This window comes from Puma concolor, chromosome C2 (genome assembly GCF_028749965.1).
Source record: "Puma concolor isolate L17-30 chromosome C2, mPumCon1.1.hap2, whole genome shotgun sequence".
In the NCBI taxonomy this organism is placed as follows: Eukaryota; Metazoa; Chordata; class Mammalia; order Carnivora; family Felidae; genus Puma; species Puma concolor.
In genome coordinates, this window is record NC_141675.1 from 30,348,464 (window position 1) to 30,369,403 (window position 20,940).

At 35.9% G+C, this 20,940-nt stretch overlaps 1 protein-coding gene and 1 long non-coding RNA gene across 4 annotated transcripts in view; both read right to left on the reverse strand.

Annotated features, from left to right (window-relative positions):
- Positions 1-3,237: 3,237 nt before the first annotated feature.
- The window catches only part of RYK (receptor like tyrosine kinase), a 104,975-nt gene continuing 87,272 nt past the window's right edge, over positions 3,238-20,940 (reverse strand). For all 3 annotated transcript variants that reach the window (XM_086674331.1, XM_086674330.1, XM_086674329.1), the window contains 2 exons: positions 4,596-4,732; positions 3,238-3,673 (listed from right to left, as the gene is read on the reverse strand). In XM_086674331.1, the coding sequence (XP_086530457.1) occupies positions 3,562-3,673; positions 4,596-4,732 (249 nt within the window). In that variant the 3' untranslated portion in view covers positions 3,238-3,561. The remainder of the gene's footprint in view (positions 3,674-4,595; positions 4,733-20,940) is intronic.
- On the reverse strand, positions 10,646-20,601 carry LOC147577168 (uncharacterized). The gene is made up of 2 exons (XR_015239986.1): positions 11,553-20,601; positions 10,646-11,311 (listed from the first exon to the last, which is right to left on the reverse strand). It is a non-coding gene; the product is annotated as an uncharacterized LOC147577168 (long non-coding RNA).

Below are 20,940 nucleotides of genomic sequence, written 5' to 3' on the forward strand. Positions count from 1 at the left end.
ATGACTCTAAATATAGTCTATATGTTATACTCCTACATTAACATGATCGATGAGAGCTGTTCCCTGAGTTGCAGACTCTCATCTATCTACAAAGATAACCAACTGGCATCTCAAACACGGCCTACAACAAATTACAGATTCCCTTCGCCAAAGCAAAATTCTATTCCTTTTCAAGTTTTTTTTTTTCCATCTCAATATATAGTTTGGCCATACAACAAGATGCTCAAGCCGCAAACCAACTAGTCATCCTTGATTACTCTTTCATTCTCCACCCAACCTTCCAACATCCAAAAGATCTAGATGCTGTCTGTTACCTTCAAAACTTGTCTCTAATCTGCCCCTTCCAATCTCTCATACTACCCAAATTGGTCCCAAACCACTGTCCTTTATTTCCTAAACTATGCAACATTTCTTAATGAGTCTTATTACTTTCCCCCTTGCCTCCCTACAATTCAATCTTTACAAAAGACCTGGCATAGTATTTTTTAAATGGCAAATCAGATCATGTCACTGCCTTATTTAAAAAAAAAAAAAATGCGGGGCGCCTGGGTGGCTCAGTCGGTTGGGTGGCCGACTTCGGCTCAGGTCATGATCTCGCGGTCCGTGAGTTCGAGCCCCACGTCGGGCTCTGTGCTGACAGCTCAGAGCCTGGTGCTGACAGCTCAGAACCTGGTGCCTGTTTCGGATTCTGTGTCTCCCTCTCTCTGGCCCTCCCCCATTCATGCTCTGTCTCTCTCTCTCTCTCTCTCAAAAATAAACGTTAAAAAAAAAATTTAAAAAAAAAAATGCTTGAATGAAAAATTCCATTTTATTTAGAAAATATGTGCCCCATGGCTTACAAGGCCTTGCTGTTATCTGTTCCTGTGTCTTTCAGACCTCATCTGGTACCCTCTTATCCCTAGCTATATTACAGCCATGCTGGCCTGTGTCCTCATCTTCCAGCAGCAGCAGCTGGAAGATAAGCAGAAAAGGCCACGTCCAGAAGACAGTTTGTTCTGTTTTGAGGCCTCTGCAATTATGTCCCTTCAGCCTGGATCTTCTCATAGCTGGCCTGTCATTCAGATGTCAGCTCAAATGCCACCTGCTCACAGAAGCCTGGCTAAATATTACACCTAAAGTTTTTCTCTATGATACACCTATTTTTTTTTCCACAGCACTTACCAAAATCTTACTTATGTCCATTATCTGCTTTTCCCAACCAGAATGTAAGACTTAGAAAGAGAGGAGCCCCATCTGTCCTATTCCCTGCCTATCTTGAGAGCCAGACATACAATGGACACTCAATAAATATACATGTATTGAATGAATAACCTAATCCTCCTTGCTTCTACAAATAAAATTTTCTTACAATGGGGGTGTTATAAGAAAGGACAGACTGTAATAGAGCGCTAGGTCTTTGGAGCCAACTTATAAAACCGTATCAGTGCTTTGTTAATTTGCTTCTTCCCTATAAAAAGTACCTTTTCTGCAAAATCTCTTCAGTAATATTCACACCCTACAACAAAACAATTAGAATAAGACCAGCCATGGAAATCTTATAACTGCTCTTTTCATTGAAGTCAATGACTCCAAGTAGCTCAGCAAGAAAAATCTATTTAAACTCTTAAACCACCTACTAAAACAAAAACACATATATAACATAAAACAGCTTACAAACACAAAAAGATAAGGTTAAAGGCATCACACATCCCAGCAAACTGAGAGCCCCTCCAAGAGCAACTGCTAACTTGGGATAGTAAGTCACATGTCAGCACTTTTTCTTTTAAACTGATCTTGTACATAATAGAACTGTGATTTCTAAACAATATATTTCTAAACAATAACCTGAACACAAAATAGAATGAAGTGAATGTTGGAAGGGATGCTAGAGTTGAACCATTCTATGTATATAATGCATATAAAGAACTAAATAAATATTTGTTGATTGAATGCCAAGATTACAGGTTGTGAACAAAATCATTTGTAACTTACAAACAGTTCAAAGAGCTTTTAAAAAACTGGGCATTCAGGGGCTAAGTATTTCATAAAACCAAAGAACCACTGTTATTAAATAAATGGTACTCAGAAAAATCATACTCTTGGTCTGCTTTTGGAAGAGCATGTGCTGGGTGAGCTACTTTTCCAGATGTGCTGACTCATAAAACTTCTTTAAGAATGGCACAAGCCTCCTCCAACTGCTACACATTCTCCCTAATAACCTGTAAGGATGGGAATAGAGGCAGGCACCTGCAGGCCTAGCTATTTAGGCAGCCCATTCAACTCTGCCTTAGGCCAACTACAACCAAGCATAAATACATACATACCCCTCATTTAATGGCTCTGGATAAAAGTTTCAATGTTGTAATACTTCCTTGTAATAATAACCCCAACATCTTATTAGACTTTGGAGGTTGAGTAGAGTCAGCTATAACTGTGTTAGGGCTTCAGAGCCTGATTACATGGATGTCTAGCTGGTTGCTACATGTTCAAAGACTTATCAAACAACCAATTGTTCATTATGAACAATATGTTCAATACTGTTGTAATATAAAACAAATCCTTTAATTTTTCAAGTGTTTTAAGAAATAACTTTATACTTAAGCCAGTCTTGAAGATTAGCACAAAATTTACCAGTTTACTTTCTTTTTTCTTCACTACCCAGAACAACTCAAGCACCCACTCTGTGCATAGCACTACCCTAGGTGCAATAAAAGGGATTCTTAATCTTAGAAACATGATTTCACTTTCTGGAACTGTATTATCTCCTTTCTCAGAGAGTAAAATAAATAAAATCGCCATCATTTACTACTGACCTGCCCCAAATCTACTTCCAGCTCACAGAAACACTAATTCCTGCCAAACTGAAGATGTTTCAATGAACTCAGCTTCTACTTTCCCCAAAATAAGAAAGCAGAAATAATTTCCATTAAAAAATTAAAAAAAGAAGAGTTTCCCACAAAAGGACAACTTCTATTTCTAAATTTTTTTTCATTTTTTTCCCTGTAGCTTTCCCACAGTTTTCTTCCTCTAATATTGCCTTTTCCTGTACAAGGCAAACCAGACATCTTTTTATGCTGTTTTTCTTTTCCTAAGGAAAAAGTAATGTATCTTGAAGACAAACCATTCCCAAGACTAGTGATAAATATTAAAAAAAAAAAAAACAAAAACAAAAAAACTTTAAAGGTGAATCACCTATATTACCTTGACGAAGTAAAAAAATAAAAAGCAGTTGGCACTAAGATAGCTATTTCAAATATCTGTGTTTAAACAATTTTTAAAACTGTTTATTTATTTTGTAAGAATGTACCCCTAGTCCAAAGTAACTATGTTTTAAAAAATTTGGGGCCAAAAAATTTACAAAAGGCTTTTCAGTTCAACCTAATAAAAATGATATCTAGAAAATATTCCACATTATTACGTCTGTCTTTAAAAGTTCAGATTCTAAAGCATTCCTAAGGCACGGTGTTCCGGAAGACATGTGCTTCTGCTGGTGTTGTATGATGTACGAAGCATCTATGACTGGTTCCAAGTGAGCCCCGACAGGCACAGTGCTCCTGATGCTGTGGGACTGTGAGAAGCGAGTCAGACATAAGCCCCCAGGGCTGCATGGAACTCCGTGAGACACTGTACCAGCTGCTGGAACTTGGGCCTCTCCTCTGGGTCTAAGGCCCAGCAACAGGCCATCACAGCAAACCTGCAGAGTGACACAAATGGAAAATTGGGTTAATGATAATACAGTACTCCTAATCTTCTGGTCAATTTGATGCCAGTTATGTTTTTTGTCTAAAGGTGGGCATGGAAAAAATGATATTAAAAACCAATGAATATTACTATATGTTGGCAGTTCTAAAATGAAAAGAAACTAAAACAAGTTACCTGGATTTTATGTGTGGATTTCCATTCTTCATGATGTCATATCAAAATACATCAGCAAATTCAGAGATTTCATATAAATACCTAAAACCCATGTTTTCTGAGAGAAAGAACTTGAAGGAAGTAGAAAGTTTATCTAAGCTCTAAGCACCCTACATCTACAGTGAAATCAGTGCAAAAGCTGCCACCTCACCTTGGTGTATAAAGCTTTGGGGGATTCAGGAACTGAGACCAGAGTCACGTGTGCACCCAATCACCCCTGAATAGCCTCCTGCCCCCCTCAATCCCATAATTTATATGGGAAGTTACATGATGAAAGCAGGAAACAGGAACTATCTCAGTCACTAGCCTGGAGCAGTTTCCTTACATATCAGTTGACGCCAATTGACAAGGTAAGATGACAGTGAGAAAGGCTTTTTATAACTAAGGCTGTATAAATAAAAGTCAGATACTCACTCTACATAGAGTAACTGACACAGTATTCAGTACTGTCTTACTATGTACATTATTAGTCTCTCAGATTAGACTTACAAATAGAAGAACAATAAAATGTTCTAATGACAAATGTATTAAAGAGTGAATGAGTCTGGTTTACTTTGCGATTCTCTATGAGTCTAATTCAAATCCAAAGAGTCATTCTTCTCTAAAGGAAAGTCTCTGTATGAATACGGACACTGGCTCTTCTTTTATCCCAGTATCATAAATGGAGTGAAACCCATGTCTTCAAATTCAGAAACACTTACAGCTCATCAGGACAGTTGATTGGCTGGGCTATTCGGTAGCCATCTTTCAAGTACGCAGCCATCTCAAAGGGATCAATGTCCACATACGGTGTCTGTCCCAGAGTCATGAGCTCCCACAGCGTCACTCCAAAGGCCCACTAAGGAGAGGAGGAGAAACACGATGAGGCAACATTTACAACATGGGCAGACTGCTGCTGCCCATGACCAGGGATGAACCGAAAATAGCACCCAATCTTAAAGGAAGCAAAACATCTACCAAAAGAAGTCTATGATAGCTACTTAGTTTCTCTCAGACAGAAAAGAGCATTTTGGGGCGCCTGGGTGGCTCAGTTGGTTGAGCGTCCAACTTCAGCTCAGGTCATGATCTCACAGTTAGTGAATTTGAGCTCCGTGTCGGGTTCTGTGCTGACAGCTCGGAGCCTGGAGCCTGCTTCGGATTCTGTGTCTCCCTCTCTCTCTGCCCCTAGCCTGCTTACACTCTGTCTCTTTTTCTCTTTCAAAAATAAACATTAAAAAAGAAAGAAAGAAAAGAGCATTTTAATGAATGCACCCTTTAATGTGAATATCATTATTATATATTCTAAGGTAATTAGATCCCTTGGAATGAACTGTTTTTACTGTTGATTACAAGACTCACCACCCTAGGGGCGTCTGGGTGGCTCAGTCAGTTAAGCATCTGACTTCAGCTCAGGTCATGATCTTGCAGTTTGTGAGTTCAAGCCCCACATCAGGCTCTGTGCTGACCACTCAGAACCTGGAGCCTGCTCTGGATTCTGTATCTTCCTCTCTCTCTACCCCTCCCCTGTTCACACTTTCTCTCTCTCAAAATAAATAAACATAAAAAAAAAAAAAAAAAAGACCCACCACCATTAATTATATCTAAGATTTTCCTAAAATGAAAAATCTGCTACATTATATAACTATAGCTAATGTCCATAATTGAAAAGTGGAAAATGAATAAAACTTAAGCCTAACTGCAGGAAGGGCATTCTGAATACGCAAAATATGTAAACTATTTAAATATAAGATGTCATGGATTTTAATATATTCAAATAATTTAAATTAATAAATGAAAGTATCTTGAAAAAACATCTTTGGACCTCACTTGAGTAAAAGATCAGATTTATTTAAAATCAACATGTGAACTGTCAGTAAGAATAGAAATCATAAGCAGTGGCGACAGTGTTTATTCATGGTCCAAGCAGGACTCCCCATTTTGGCCCTGGCTCACAGGGATTACTATCCTGGCTCACAGGGATTGTGCACCAGGCAGGCAACACGTCTACATAGAGTTACTGCCATGTGATCAGAAAGGGCTCAGAGCAGGGACTCCCGCTGATCCACTGCCACTTGTGAACCCTGAGGTCAGAACAGCTGAAGCTGGATGAAGAGGAAGGTATCTGTGTACTAGGGTATCGTGTTTATGAGTCCCTTCTGTTCTAGACATTTTGAATCCTTTACCTTATCTAATTCTCACAAAAAACCTATGAGAAGCACTGGTAGCCCAATTTTACAGGTAAGAAAAACTGAGGCCAGAGAAATAACTGGCCCCAAAAACCAAATTTTTTTGAGTGAAGGAGAAAAAAAATTAAGAAAAAGAAAAACACACGAGTCAAAAATGAGTCTGTGTACAAAATCTGAGCATAGTGCATTAAATTTTAAGTAATTATTTTTCAATAACAAAATCGAGAAATACTCCCTAAAGTATATAGATTAAAAAAAAAAACCTTATATTAGTGAACAACAGCTTTATTTCTTATTATAATCTATGCAAAAAAAAAAACAGTGGAAAGATATCTTTTAGGATATTTAAAAAACTATCAATGGAGAATTCTATACCAAGCCAAAATATACTTCAAAAATGAAGGCAAAAATACAGAATTTTTTAAACAGAAGCTGATATGAAAATTAGGATCTACACAAAAAAATGAATACTAAAAACATGAGTAACAACTAGATTTTTTTTTATTTTAAAGTTTCTTCAATAGATTGTTTAAAGCAAAAACAGTAACAGTGTATTGTGGGGCTTATAATGTACATAGTAGTAAAATGTATGTCCACAGTAGCATAAAGGATGGAAGGAGATACTAAGTGGAAATATTATAAATGCTATTAAACATGAGTGGTAGAATATTATTTGAAAGTCAAAGGTGTACACTGTAAACTCCAGGAGAGGGTTCTCAACCTCAGCACTATGTATATTGTGGGCTGCATAATTCTTTGCTGTGAGAGACTATCCTGTATCTTGTGGGATCCTTAGCAATATCCTTGGCCTCACCCACTAGATGCCCCAAGTGTGGTAACTGAAATTACCTCCAGATCTTACTCAATATCCCCTGGTGGGGAGGGTAAAAATGCCCCTAGCTGGAGGTGAAAACCACTAAGCTAGACTAATCAAAGAAAAGAAAGGACACACACTACTGATACCAGGAATGAAAGAGCATCATTACATCAAAAAATATGAACTCAACTTTATGACAATAAATTCAATTAACTTAGATGAAATGAGCAAATTCCTCAAAAGATGTCAATTATCAAAGTAGACCTAAGAATAAACAGAAAATGTATGTAGCTTATATCTATTACAGAAATTGAATGCATAGTTAAAAATGTTTCCACAAAGAAAACTGCATCCAGTTTCACTGGGTGAATTCTACCAAATTTGAAAGAGAAAAAGACAAACCTTTATTAGTTTCCTAGGCCTGCCATAATGAAGTACCACAAACTGGGTGGCTTACACAACAGTATGTATTATCTCACAGTTCTAGAGTCTAGAAGCTTATTCTCAGCTTCTGGTGGCAGTCAGAAATCCTTGGTGTTCCTAGGCTTATAGCCGTGGCAACTCACTCTGCCTGTTTTCACTGACATTCTCCCTTCCCATGTCTGTGTCTCTTCTTATAAGGACACTAGTCATACTGGATTAAAGTACACCCTAATTGAGTATGACCTCATCTTAACACTATGTCTGCAATGACCCTATTTCCAATTAATGTCACATTCTAAGGTACTGTGGTTTAGGACCTCAACCTAGTTTTTAGGGGGGCACAATTCAACCTATAACACAATCCCATACAAATTCTTCTCAGAAAATGGAGGAAGGGAATATTTCCCAACTCATTTTGAGGCTAGCATACACTTAAATACCAAAACCAAAGAGTTAATAAGCCTTTGGAACTCAGTATCCTTTTCATTAACAGATCATTAGGGTGGAGCAATGCCCATCCCTGAGGTCTAGGTTTTTGAAGGGGGATGGAGTGCAGGGGAGAGTGGAGAGAAAGGGACAACAGGTGGATAGAATGCAGGGGAGAGTGGAGAGAAAGGGAGGACAGGTGGAGAGGGATGTATAATTTTAAAATCTCCATAGAGACAGCCTACTGGAATTTTCCTTAAAACTGCTGGTTTAAAAATGGAAAAATGATTTCAAATTAATAAAATTTAAAGGAAGGTGCCTGCATACATCTAGGTATTTATCTATCTTAAAGGCTCACTCTAGGTGAACTTTTAATAATGATAATAATTAGTAGTACATAATTTTAAAAATCATGTCCAACTTCCATATGGAAGGCAGTTCACCACCCTGATGCAATAGAGCCCAAAGAAGTAAGACTGGTTGGGTGTTCTCACCCTTTCTTCATGAGATGAGATGGGCCTGTTCTTACTCACTGGATTGTGGCAGCAGCTGTGGAAAAGGAATAATCCAAACTAGATTTTGGAGGAATAAACAATGGGAATTAGTAACAAGTGGATACTGCCATTTTGTACACAAGGAATAACCCCACCGACAATGGAGGTACATTCTATCAATTTCTGACTGTAAGGGACTTTCACAGTAATGCTGCTGGTATCTGAGATCTGGACATACACGGGTATGAAAATAGTATAATGTGCATAAGCTGACTTTAAAAAAATTACTTCTTTCGCATTGTTCTGTTCACATTATTTTCACTAAGCTTCCACCTAAGGTTCTCATATTACATATTGCAACACTAATAAACACCAAAAAAAAAAAAAAAAAAGAACAATAAAGCCAAAGGGTACACTGCAGTTTCATTTCCTTAAAAGCCAACAAAAGTGATTAATTACATGTTGGCTCACCAACCTTTAAAAAAAAAAAAATCAAGACCAAACAGCACAAGGATGATTTGTGGAAAAATTGCTCTCTAAAGTCTTCCGATAACTAAGCCATTTAAAATTTAGACAGACTTATTCTATAATTTCCTTTTGTTTGACGTCGTTGGAAAGGGGGCAATAAGAAGGTCAAGCTGTTTTTTCCAGAGTTTTATGAAAGGCTGTTGCTATATCCGTTTAAAGAACATTTAGAGAATAACAAGTGTTCTTTTATTCGTCATATTCTCTTCCCCCAACTTGTGTTATTTTATAGCTTAATATATAGGACATGAAACTTTTTTTTCCACTAACAACATATACTGATGTGAGCTAAGGTATACAAATAAGATTCTTTTTTTTTTTTTTTTTTTTTTTTTTTTTTTTTTTTTTTTTTTGCTTTTTAAATGTAATATTAACTAATGCTGGGTCTATTCAGAGATTTCCATTCTGTTACTTCAGGAATTTATAAGGCAAGGCTGACCTCAGTATACTATATACTGCTGAGAAAAGAATTTTGTCCATTTTTAAAGGGTCTCAATAAAAGCAGGACAATCAGGTATTTTATGGCTGGCCTTTCTGTTAGTACTAGAAACCTAACAACCCCTTCTCACGTATGAAAATGGATTCAGATGACCAAAGTGCAATTAATTTAATCTGGGTCAAGTGTTTTCCAAGCTTGACTAATGAGAAGAATCATCTAGGGTGTCTGTGACAAGTACACATTCAAATCCCAGTCCTATCCCAATCATTTTGAAGCCCGGAACTCACTCTTTCTCTCCATCCATTCATTTATTCATTTTAGAGAGAGAAAGAGAGAGAGAACAAGAACAGGGGAGAAGGGCAGAGGGGGCAGAAAGAGAGAATCTTAAGCAAGATCCATGCTCAGTGCAGAGCCCCACATGGGGCTCAATCCCACAGTCATGACTTAAGCCAAAACCAAGAGTCAGACACTCAATGACCGAGCCACCCAGGCACCCTGGAACTCAGTATTATAAACAAGAGTCCTTGTTCAGTCTTAAGATCCAGCAAATTTAGGAATTAATTTTAAATGTGTTAGCAAATGGTGGTCAGGTAACAAAGATAGTTTTTATTTTTATTGTAGTTTGGCTGACACTGAATAAACTGCACACGAAGTGCTCGATTTGGTAAGCTGATACATGTATATATTCCTGCAACCATTGCCACAATCAAGATAATGAACATATCCATCACCTCCAAAAGATTCTTTCTATTCTAATCCTTTCCCCCTGCCCCTCCCCACCACTACCCCTACCATCCCCAAGTAATCATTAATCTGCTTTCTGTCACTGGTTTGCATTTTCTAGAATTTTCTATAAATGGAATCATTCAAAGAGTACACTTTTTTGCCTAGCTTCTTTCACTTAGAGTAATGATTCTGGCACTCATCTAGGACACAGCATGTACTGACAGTTCATCCCTTTCATTGTTGAATAGTAGTCCATTATATGAATACAGCAGCTTGTTCATCCATTTACCTGTTGATGGACATTTGGATTATTTTCTGGTTTAGTTACTGAAAGCTGTTATAAACATCTGTGTACAAGTACCGGCAAGGATACATGCTTTCATCTATCTAGGGGCAAAATGACTGCATATGGTAGATACGTTTAACTTTTTAAGAAACTGCAAACTGTTCTCCAAAGCAAACGTACCATTATGTATTAGATTCCCACCAGTAGCGTAGCGTAAGAGCACTACAGTTCTTCCATGTTCTTGTAAACACTTGTCTTTTCAATTTTAGTCATACAAATGGGTGTGTAATGCTATCTCGCTGTGGTTTTAACTTGCATTCTCCTAATAACTAATTAACTTGATATTTTCATGTGCTTATTTGCCATATATCTTCATTGGTAAAGTGTCTCTTCAATTATTTTGCCTGTTTTTGTTACTGAGGGTTTTTTTTTTTATGTTTATTTTTGAGAGAGAGACAGACAGAACATGAGCAGGGGAGGGGCAGAGAGAGAGGGAGACACAGAATCCTAAGCAGGTTCCAGGCTCTGAGCTGTCAGCACATGGCCTGACATGGGGCTCGAACTCACGAACCACGAAATCATGACTTGAGCTGAAGTCAGATGCCTGACTGAGCCACCCAGGTGCCCGTTACTGAGTTTTAAGAGTTCTTTATATATTCTGCATGTATTTCCTGTATCAGACATATGATTTGCAAATATTTTCTGAGTGTGACTTGCCTTTTCATTCTCCTAATACTTAGTGCCAGCATTACCTGGTCTTGATTACTGTAATTTGAAATCAGACTTCTAACTTTTTTTTTTCCAAAGCTCTTTTGGCTACTCTAGGTCCTCACATTTCCATATCAATTTTAGAATCAATCTGTCAATTTCTACCAAAAAAATTAAAAGCCTGCAAAATTTTTGTTTGCGACTATGTTGAATCTATAGGTAACTTGGAGAAAACATCTTAATATTGAGTCTTCTGATCAATAAACAAGGTATAACTCTCTGTTTATATAGGTCTTTAATTTCTATTAACAACGTTTTATAGTTTTCATTGTGTAGATATTTCATATTTTAGTTACATGTATTCCTAAGAATTTCATGTTTTTTAATGTTTATATGTTTATTAAAAACCTAGGTAGAGGGGCGCCTGGGTGGCGCAGTCGGTTAAGCGTCCGACTTCAGCCAGGTCACGATCTCGCAGTCCGTGAGTTCGAGCCCCGCGTCAGGTTCTGGGCTGATAGCTCAGAGCCTGGAGTCCGTTTCCGATTCTGTGTCTCCCTCTCTCTCTGCCCCTCCCCCGTTCATGCTCTGTCTCTGTCCCAAAAATAAATAAACGTTGAAAAAAAAAATTAAAAAAAAAAAAAAAAAAAACCTAGGTAGAGAAAACAATATGGAGGTTCCTCAAAAAATTAAAAATAGATCTGGATACAATCCAGTAACTCCACTTCTAGGTACAGCCAAAGGAAATGAAAACAGTATTTTCAACAGATAAATGCACCCCCATGTTTACTGTAGCATTATTCATAATAGCCAAGATATGGAAACAACCTAAATGCCCATCAACAGATGAATGCATAACAAAGAGGTGGTATATATACAATGGAATATTAGCCATAAGAAAGTATACCCCGCCATTTATAACAGTATGGATGGACTTTGAATATATTATGCTAAGTGAGATAAGTCAAAGAAAGGTAAGTAATATACACTATCACTTATATGTGGAATCCAAAAAAGGCAAACTCATAAAAAATAGAGAGTAAAATGGTGGTTACCAGGGGATGACCGGTGAGAGGATAAAACTGATGTTGTTTAAGGATACAAACTTGCAATGAGTGGTAAATAAGCCATAGTGATCTAATGCATAGTATAACAAGTATAGACTATAATACTGTAATTATATGATAAATATCACTGTAACAGCAATATTACAATATATAAATGTATCAAAGTAACATGTTATAACCTTACATTTACAATGTTATGTCAAATATATGCAATAAAATAAGAATGACCAAAACAACTTTTAATTCTGATTTTTCATTATTTGTATATAGAAATACAACTGATTTTTACACATTGATCTTGTATCCTAACATTTTTTAAACTTGATTATTAGTTCTAGAAACTATTTCGTATATCACACTGGATTTTCTTCATAGATGATCATGTTGTCCACAAATAATCACTTTTTCCTATCCAATCTTTCCTTGTGTTTTATTTCCTTTTCTTGCCTTAGTGCACTGGCTAGAACCTCAAGTACAACACTGAAGAGAAGCGGAGAGTAGGCATCCTTGTCTTGTTCCTGTTATTAGCTAAAAACAATTCAGTCTTTCAGCATTAAGTATTATGTTAGTTATAGGTGTTTTTGTTTTGGTAGATGTCCTTTATCAGATTGAGGAAGTTCTCTTCTATTCCTAGACTGTTGAGAATTTTTATTAGGAATGAATTGACGATTTTTTCCCCAATACTTATTCTGCATCTATTGAGATGATCATATAGTTTTTCTTTTTTAGTATATTAATGCAGTAAATTGCACTGCTTGATCTTCAAACGGTAAACAAACTTGTATACTCAGGCTAAAGCCAATGTGGTCATAAAGTGATTTTTTAAATATATATTGGATTCTACTTGCTAAATAAACTTTTGTTTAGAATTTTAACATCTATGATCATGAGAAATAATAATCTAGTATCTTTTCTTCTGATCTTTGGTGATGTTTCAAAGTAGTGCTGACCCTGTAGAATGAATTAGAAAGTATTCTCTCCTCAATTTTCTTGAAGAGAATGTATAGAATTTGTATTATTTCTTTCTTAAATGTCTGGAATACCAGTGCCCTAGAGTTCACTCTGGACCCAGAGTCTTCTCTTTTAGGCAGGTTTTTAACTAAACAATTTCTTTACAGGGCTACTCAGATCATCTACTTTTTGAGTGAGCTCTGAAAGTTATTTTCCAAAGTATTTGTCCACTTCACCTAAGTGTGTGAATTTACTGGGAAAAAGTTGTTCATAATATTCTTACCACTTAATACTTGCAAAGAACCTGTAATGCTGTCACCTTCCTCATTCATTATATTGTTAATGGACAACTTATTTCTTTTTTCTTGATTAGTCTGGTGAGAGATTTATCATAAACGGTATTCTCACAATTTCACAGTGAAAATCAATTTCACTAATTTTCTCTATTATTTTTCTATTTCATATTTCACTGACTTCTGTCTATAATATTATCTTTTTTCATCTACCTACTTGGGGTTTAAGTTGCTCTATTTCTAGTTTGTTAAGGTGAAAACTAAGATCACTAATTTGAGACTTTTCTTATCTAATATTGATATTTAGTAGTGTATATATTCCTCCTTGAGTAGCATCCCTCAAACTCTGAAATATATTTTTTTCACTCAATTCTAAATATTTCATAATTCCCTTCTTTTAATAGTTTATTTGAGAGAGAACACACACACATATGCGAGTCAGGAAGGGGTAGAGAGGGAGAGAGAAAATCCCAATCAGGCTCTGGGCTGTCAGTGCAGAGCCCGACATGGGACTTAATCTCAGAAACTTAGCCAAAATCAAGAGTCGGACACTTAACTGACTGAGTCACCTAAGTGCCCCAAAATTTCTCTTTTGATTTCTTCTCTGACACATGGGTTATTTGGAATGTATTATTTAGTTTCTATATGTTTGGGAATTTTCTAGATTCCTATTTTTGATTTCTAATTCAATTCCACTGTGTTCACAAAACTCTACTTTGCATGAATTGAATCTTTTTATATTTATTGATTTCTTTTATGGACTGGAATATGGTCTATCTCAGCAAATATTCGATGTACACTTGAAAAGAATATGGATTCTGCTGTTGTTGGGTGGAGTGTTTTGTAGTTGTCAATGAGATCCAGGTTGGTGGACACTGTCATTCAAATCTATATCCTTACCAATTTTCTATTTTATCAATGAGAGAGGAACACTGAAATGTGTTCAATTATGTTTTAAAGAGAGTCAAATAATAAGAAAAAATTTAAATATTTATCCATATAGTTACCATTTCTGGTGCTCTCTGGTTCCTTTGAAAAAAATTTTTTTAACGTTTATTTATTCTTGAGAGACAGAGAGAGAGAGAGTGAGCAGGGGAGGGGCAGAGAGAGAGGGAGACACAGAATCTGAAGCAGGCTCCAGTATCTGAGCTGTCGGCACAGAGCCAGACACAGGGCTCGAACTCACAAACCACAAGATCATGACCTGAGCCAAAGTCAGATGCTTAACTGACTGAGCCACCCAGGCGCCCCTCTGTCTCTGATTCCTTTGTATAAATCCATATTTCCATCTGGTATCACTGGTTCCTGAAGGGCTTCTTTTAATATTTTTTGTAGTGTGGGTTTGCTCATGACAATTATTTCAGCTTTGGTATTTCTAAAAAGTCTTTATTTCCCCTTCATTTTTGAAAGATATGTTCACTGGGTATAGAATTCTATATTCATAGGATTTTTTCTTACAGTACTTTAAAAACATTGTTTAACTGTCTTCTCCCTTGCATTGCTTTCAGTAAGAAATTTGTTGCCATCCTTTACCTATTTCCTTTGTATATTAATGTTTTTCTTCTGGCTGCTTTTAAGACTTTCTCTTTGCTACTAGTTCTGAGAAATTTGATTATAATGTACTGTGGTTTCATTTCTTCTTGCTTCTTGGGTTTGGGGTTTGCTCAGTTCTTAGATCTGTGGGTTTACAGTTTTCACCAAATTTGGAAACATTTGTCTTTATTTCTTATTCTTTCTGTCCCTCTCCTTCACTCTGTGGACACCAATTACACATATATTCAGCAACCTGAAGCTGTCCCACAGCTCAATGAGAGATCTTTCTTCAAGAACTTCCTGTATCTTCTCTCTCCTTCTACTTCTCACTTTACTCCCATCTCAGAAGAAAGGTATTCCTCCTCCCATGCCAAGACTACACCTTCACCTGGCCTCCTGAGCCCATTTCACCTATCATCTCTTGGACTGCCCCTCCAAAAACCACACATCAATCTCTTTATTTCCATGTTTCCCTGGCCTAAAAACCAAACCAAACAAACCCAATAAGAAACAAAACAAAGAAGTAACAAAGCCTCTGTTAATTCTGCCACCCCATCAAGCTAAGATCACTTCATTCCTCTTAACAGCTGTACTTCTTCCAAGTGTAATCTACTTATTGCCCCCCCTTCTCATCTCCCACAGACCCCACAACAATCACATATATCTTTAATGATTTACTAAACCCACTCGTTCAAATGTCCTCAATGATTTCCTAATCCTCTCTGACCACTGCAGGTATGTTTACAGACTAAAGTCTCCTTGAAACTATTTCCTTCCTTGGCTCCTGTGATGCAACATTCAATTTAATTCTTTATTCATCTTTCTTTTTTCACTAACTGATACTACATATTCCCTATATTCTTCCCTTGGTTTTCTTTTCTCTCTATTCACTACCTCTGGGATCAAATGCTCCTGTTCATTCAATCCTCACTTTAATGAAGCTTATGTCCAATTTCTAATATCTTGCTTCTTTGTTGTTCCAGAACTCCAGACCCACATTTGATCCATTAGTATCTTGAACTCAACATGCCCCACATATCAAATCAATCATGTTTTCCCCCAAACCAGATATTCTACCTGTTGTCTTCAATTGTGTTATATCTTCACAATGACTTAAGATTTACCTCAACAGCAGAACTAAAGAATAGTACAGAGCAAAGATTTCACTGAAGTTTTTGGAAATATGGGCCCCAAGTAGAAAGGCAGAATAAACATCTATGCAATAGATCTAATGGTTAAGAAGGAAACCTCAGTGACAAAAGTCAATTAATAAATTTACTCATAAATAACAACTGTAGTCAAAACAGATGGAATCTCTGAAGTAAGGTCTGTGGGAGTGAGACAAGAAGAAATGTGAGATTCAGCATGGAAATAGAGAGGATAAGAGGTCAGTGTGAGCCATTCAGGATTCTTTTACACATTCAAGTACACAGCTCTCTTAAGGATAAGATTAACACAGTTGGCTGTGAATGTTCTTAAAATAAATGACCCAAAAAGGCATATCTATATACATCAACTTCAATTCTGTAACTATGGAACATCTGCTAAAGGAAAGTAAGTAAAGCAGAGTTTCTACTACCCATTCTGGAAAGAATGACTTACGCATAAAAATATAATGCAGCATGTGGTAGGTGCCGTTAGACAGGTACAAGACTTTCTGGATATCCAAAGAAGACCAAATTAAAGAGCATAAAAGTACCTTGTGTATTTGGACTCAGCAGGAATTCAAGATTGGATGAAATGCGGACTATAAGGAAATGTACAACGGAAAATATAAAGCTAAAAACGGAAGATGAGGTAAGAAACAGAAGGCTCTGAAAACTAGGGGAAGGATCATGGATTTTTCTTTACCAACCCCCTGTGATCAAGAGTTCACTTTGAAGATCAAAATATCATGGAGGAATATTCCTAGCAGTGAAAGAAAGCTAGTGTTCACTTAACTTACTAACATCAATTGATTTTCACAAGTTTTCAAAACTGATATCCACTGTGCACAAGGTACAGGTGTTATTATTATATACTCCTTCCTAAATATCCAATTTTTAAAGCTTTTATTATTCTATGAATTTTAGTTTTCAGACACATAGTTTCTAGGTCTTTTTCAATAACTGATATATATGTACAGGAGTAAATTACTTTAAAAAAACTTAAGTTAAATTTAAAATTTAAGATATAACTAACAAATTTATACAAGTCACCCTTAAAATGGAACTTTCAACAATTCTTCAAGTTTAACGGTCTACCTAAAAATCTTGACACTCTTCCAGATTTATCATTGTGGCAAGTATTTTTTTTATCCCAGCTAAACAAACCCAGATACACAATGACTGTATACAAAATGCACTGACTGCATCAGATATCAAATTTAGTACATGCTGCTAACTCAACTTCAAAAACTGGCAATCTTTAGGCACAGAGTGTCATACATGATTGAAAAGACATGACTTCTACTATGAAACTGCCCTAGGATTTGAGATTAAGAAAGACAGCAGAGCCAATATTGGATGCCTATCAGGCCATTACACATATCTGCTATTTATGACACTTTACAGTACCAGCTGCTTAGACATTGCCCTATCAAAACACAGGCTATTTGAAGGGAATGTTAAATACAATAAGGACAAGGAAGGGAAAGGAAAGGGAAAGGGATGTTCATGAAACCTCCTGAAAAAAATAGCTATTCTTAGGGAAAGCCTAATACAGAAAATTTATCAAGGGCAATACTTGATCACAAGACAGCAACCAGTCACCTCTGAAAATAATAACTGTTCCTAAAGTAAATCCATTTATTCCTTTTTCCCAGGAAATACTACTAGGACTATTAAAATAATACTATTAAATACAACTAGGCAATATTTTAATATTAATAATATTAAGTTTTAAATCTTTATTTCCTAATGTCTGAATGATCCTTTCACCTCTCCAGTTTTTTCTTAATATCTTTATATCAATTCCTCTTAATGCTAATTTTTATTTAGTTATATTTATTGAAGTATAGTTGACACAAAATATCAAATTAGTTTCAGGCGTACAACATAGTGATTTGACAAGTCTATACGTTATGCTACGCTCAAGTGTTAGCTACAATCTGTCACCATACAATGCAACTCTATTCCTCTTAAAATGTGAATTTTATGTTTAAATCATGAGTCTAAGATTGTTGATGTGTAAAATCTGCAACTATAATGGAAATGAATAAATACTGGGAATCTACACATTATTCTAAAATTAGTAAGAAACAATATAAAATAGAAAGTTTTCCATACTTTTAAAAACATTAGGTATTCTCCCAGTGAAGAAATAGGCAAAAGACATGAATAGACACTTCTCCAAAGAAGACATCCAGATGGCCAACCAACACATGAAAAAATGCTCAACATCACTCATCATCAGGGAAATACAAATCAAAACCACAATGAGATACCACCTCACACCTGTCAGAATGGCTAACCTTAACCACTCAGGAAACAACAGATGTTGGCGAGGATGCAGAGAAAGAGGATCTCTTTTTCACTGCTGGTGGGAATGCAAACTGGTGCAGCCACTCTGGAAAGCAGTATGGAGGTTCCTCAAAAAATTAAAAATAGAACTGCCCTATGACCCAGCAATTGCATTACTAGGTATTTATCCAAGGGATACAGGTGTGCTGTTTCGAAGGGACACATGCACCCCCATGTTTATAGCAGCACTATCAACATTAGCCAAAGTATGGAAAGAGCCCAAATGTCCATTGATGAATGAATGGATAAAGAAGATGTGGTATATACATACAATGGAGTATTACTCAGCAATCAAAAAGAATGAAATCTTGCCATTTGCAACTACGTGCATGGAACTAGAGGATATAATGCTAAGCGAAATTAATCAGAAAAAGACAAATATCATATGACTCCATTCATATGAGGAATTTAAGAGACAAAACAGATGAACATAAGGGAAGAGAAGCAAAAAAAAAAAAAAAAAAAAAACAGGGAGGGGGACAAAACATAAGAGACTCTTAAATATAGAGAACCATCAGAGGGTTGCTGGAGGGGTTGTGGGAGGGGGGATGGGCTAAACGGGAAAGGGGCATTAAGGAAACTACTCCTGAAATCATTGTTGCACTATATGCTAACCTGGATATAAATTTAAAAAATAAATTATAAAACTTTCAAATAAATAAAACAAAACCAAAAAACGTAGAAGCTATAGTTCTCAAACCCCTCCTCCCCCAAATGCAACATATTCTCTGAAAACCGTACCTTTCTCTTTGATACCACAGTAGTTCAGAAGACCACTCTTCATGAGTGTATTACCAATGTGAATTTCTTCTGCTCAAGGCATGGGCAATGACTTTCCATGACACTGGGCAAATGAGCAGTAAGAAGCACTCTGCTATAGATATAGTTATCTAGATACCTAGATCTAGATAACTAAATTTCCCTCCTTCTTCTAGGTCATCTTTAATGTTCACAAAATAAATATTGTAAAGGCACAAGAAACACATTTTAATTTACTCTGTACCCTAAAACTGTTCAAATACCTTAAAGAGTCTCATTACAGTAAGTCATACTGATAAGATTAGCATGGAAATCATTTCCTTGACTTGTTTTTGCCAAGAAAATGTTTTTTAAAAACAATGTAATACTATAAAGACAAAAAAGTACTAAGAAAGAAACTCTTAATTGTGCATTCCTGATTGCATTTAGTCTCTTAATAGGAGGTAGTCTCTTAATAGCAGAATTATGTTAGCTACTATAATTACCTAAATAATTGAAAGAAGATATAAATCAAGAAATCTATTTTCAAATAAAGGAAAAGAAAGTCACACAAAAAAATCCATGGTGGTATCTATATCTGATGAAAACAGAATAAAAACAATATCCAGAAATTCTTAAGAATGCCTAAGATGATGTCATATCTTGGAATAAAAAAACAGATTTATAACCAGTCAAATCTAGTTGTGCATATTTCCTAAGTTCAACAGTTAAAAGCTGATATTAACATTATAAGAATATTGACATACTGAAATATTGAATCTTTTCAGTAAAAATTATGGAAACACAATCAAGAGATGCAATGTATTATTTTTAAGATAGAAAACATTAATGTATTTCCAAATAAATCACATAGAATTTTCAACTATAAAAAAAAAAAGCAAAAATGTTAAGGCTCTTTTAAAGGACAAAGAAAATGCCCCCTCCAAGGCAGTTATATCATTTGTTAGGTGCTACATTTACACCTGAAATGTGTATTTTACATGTGTAGGACTCTGTTGGGAGTGGAGTTACATTACTTATCTTGCATATGACTACACACAAAGCTTTTCAGCCCCAAACCAGTATTTCAAATGGAGCTTTTGAACCCCCAACTCCATCCATAATGGAAAAGTGGGAACAGAGAACAATGATTATGCATAAAGATTTTCAATACAAGTGTTAACAAGCAATCTTTAACATTTGAGTTTTAATGTAAGAATTCAAAAAGTATTTAATCCCACAAAACTGAATACACTAATAGTGAGTGTGACATCACAGTCATAGGACACAGAAAAGTGTTCCTATTCCTTTTAATCTTAACTATCCAAGACAAAAGATATTTAAAGGGAAAATATACACACACACATATATTTTAAAAGAAATTAATTTCTAAGAATCTAAAGAAGAAAAATCTGAACATTTTAGGATTAACCATATTAAATGTAAATCCATGGGTTTTCTCACTATCACATTCTAAGTACAGCCAGAAGAATTTGGGTCACACAGAGATTTCAAATAAGTTTATGCCAAGATACACTAAAAGTAATTATGATTTTAAAGTAAGTCTGCTGTTAGGTTGCTCACCATTAAGTTCGTGGAGATTTTTTAAAAATAAAGCTGTCAAGTGATCAAGCAGCAAGCAATAACGTATCTGGTACAACTACATTCTGAGAGAAGACAGATTCTTACATAAAATATATGAACTCTTGCAAAATTTATAAAATACCATAACCATAAAAGTAACTAATTCTAAATATAATTTTGAAATGTTTGCTCAAGTAAACCATGTATCCTCAACTTGGGACTTAATACAGGACAGTGTACTTGGCTGAAGAGATGTAGATCACATTGCTCAGGGATGTATTATTTTTTTTTTAATGTTTATTTTTGAAGGTAAGAGACACAGAGCGGGAGCAGAGGAGGGGCAAAGAAAGAGGGAGACACAGAATCCAAGCGGG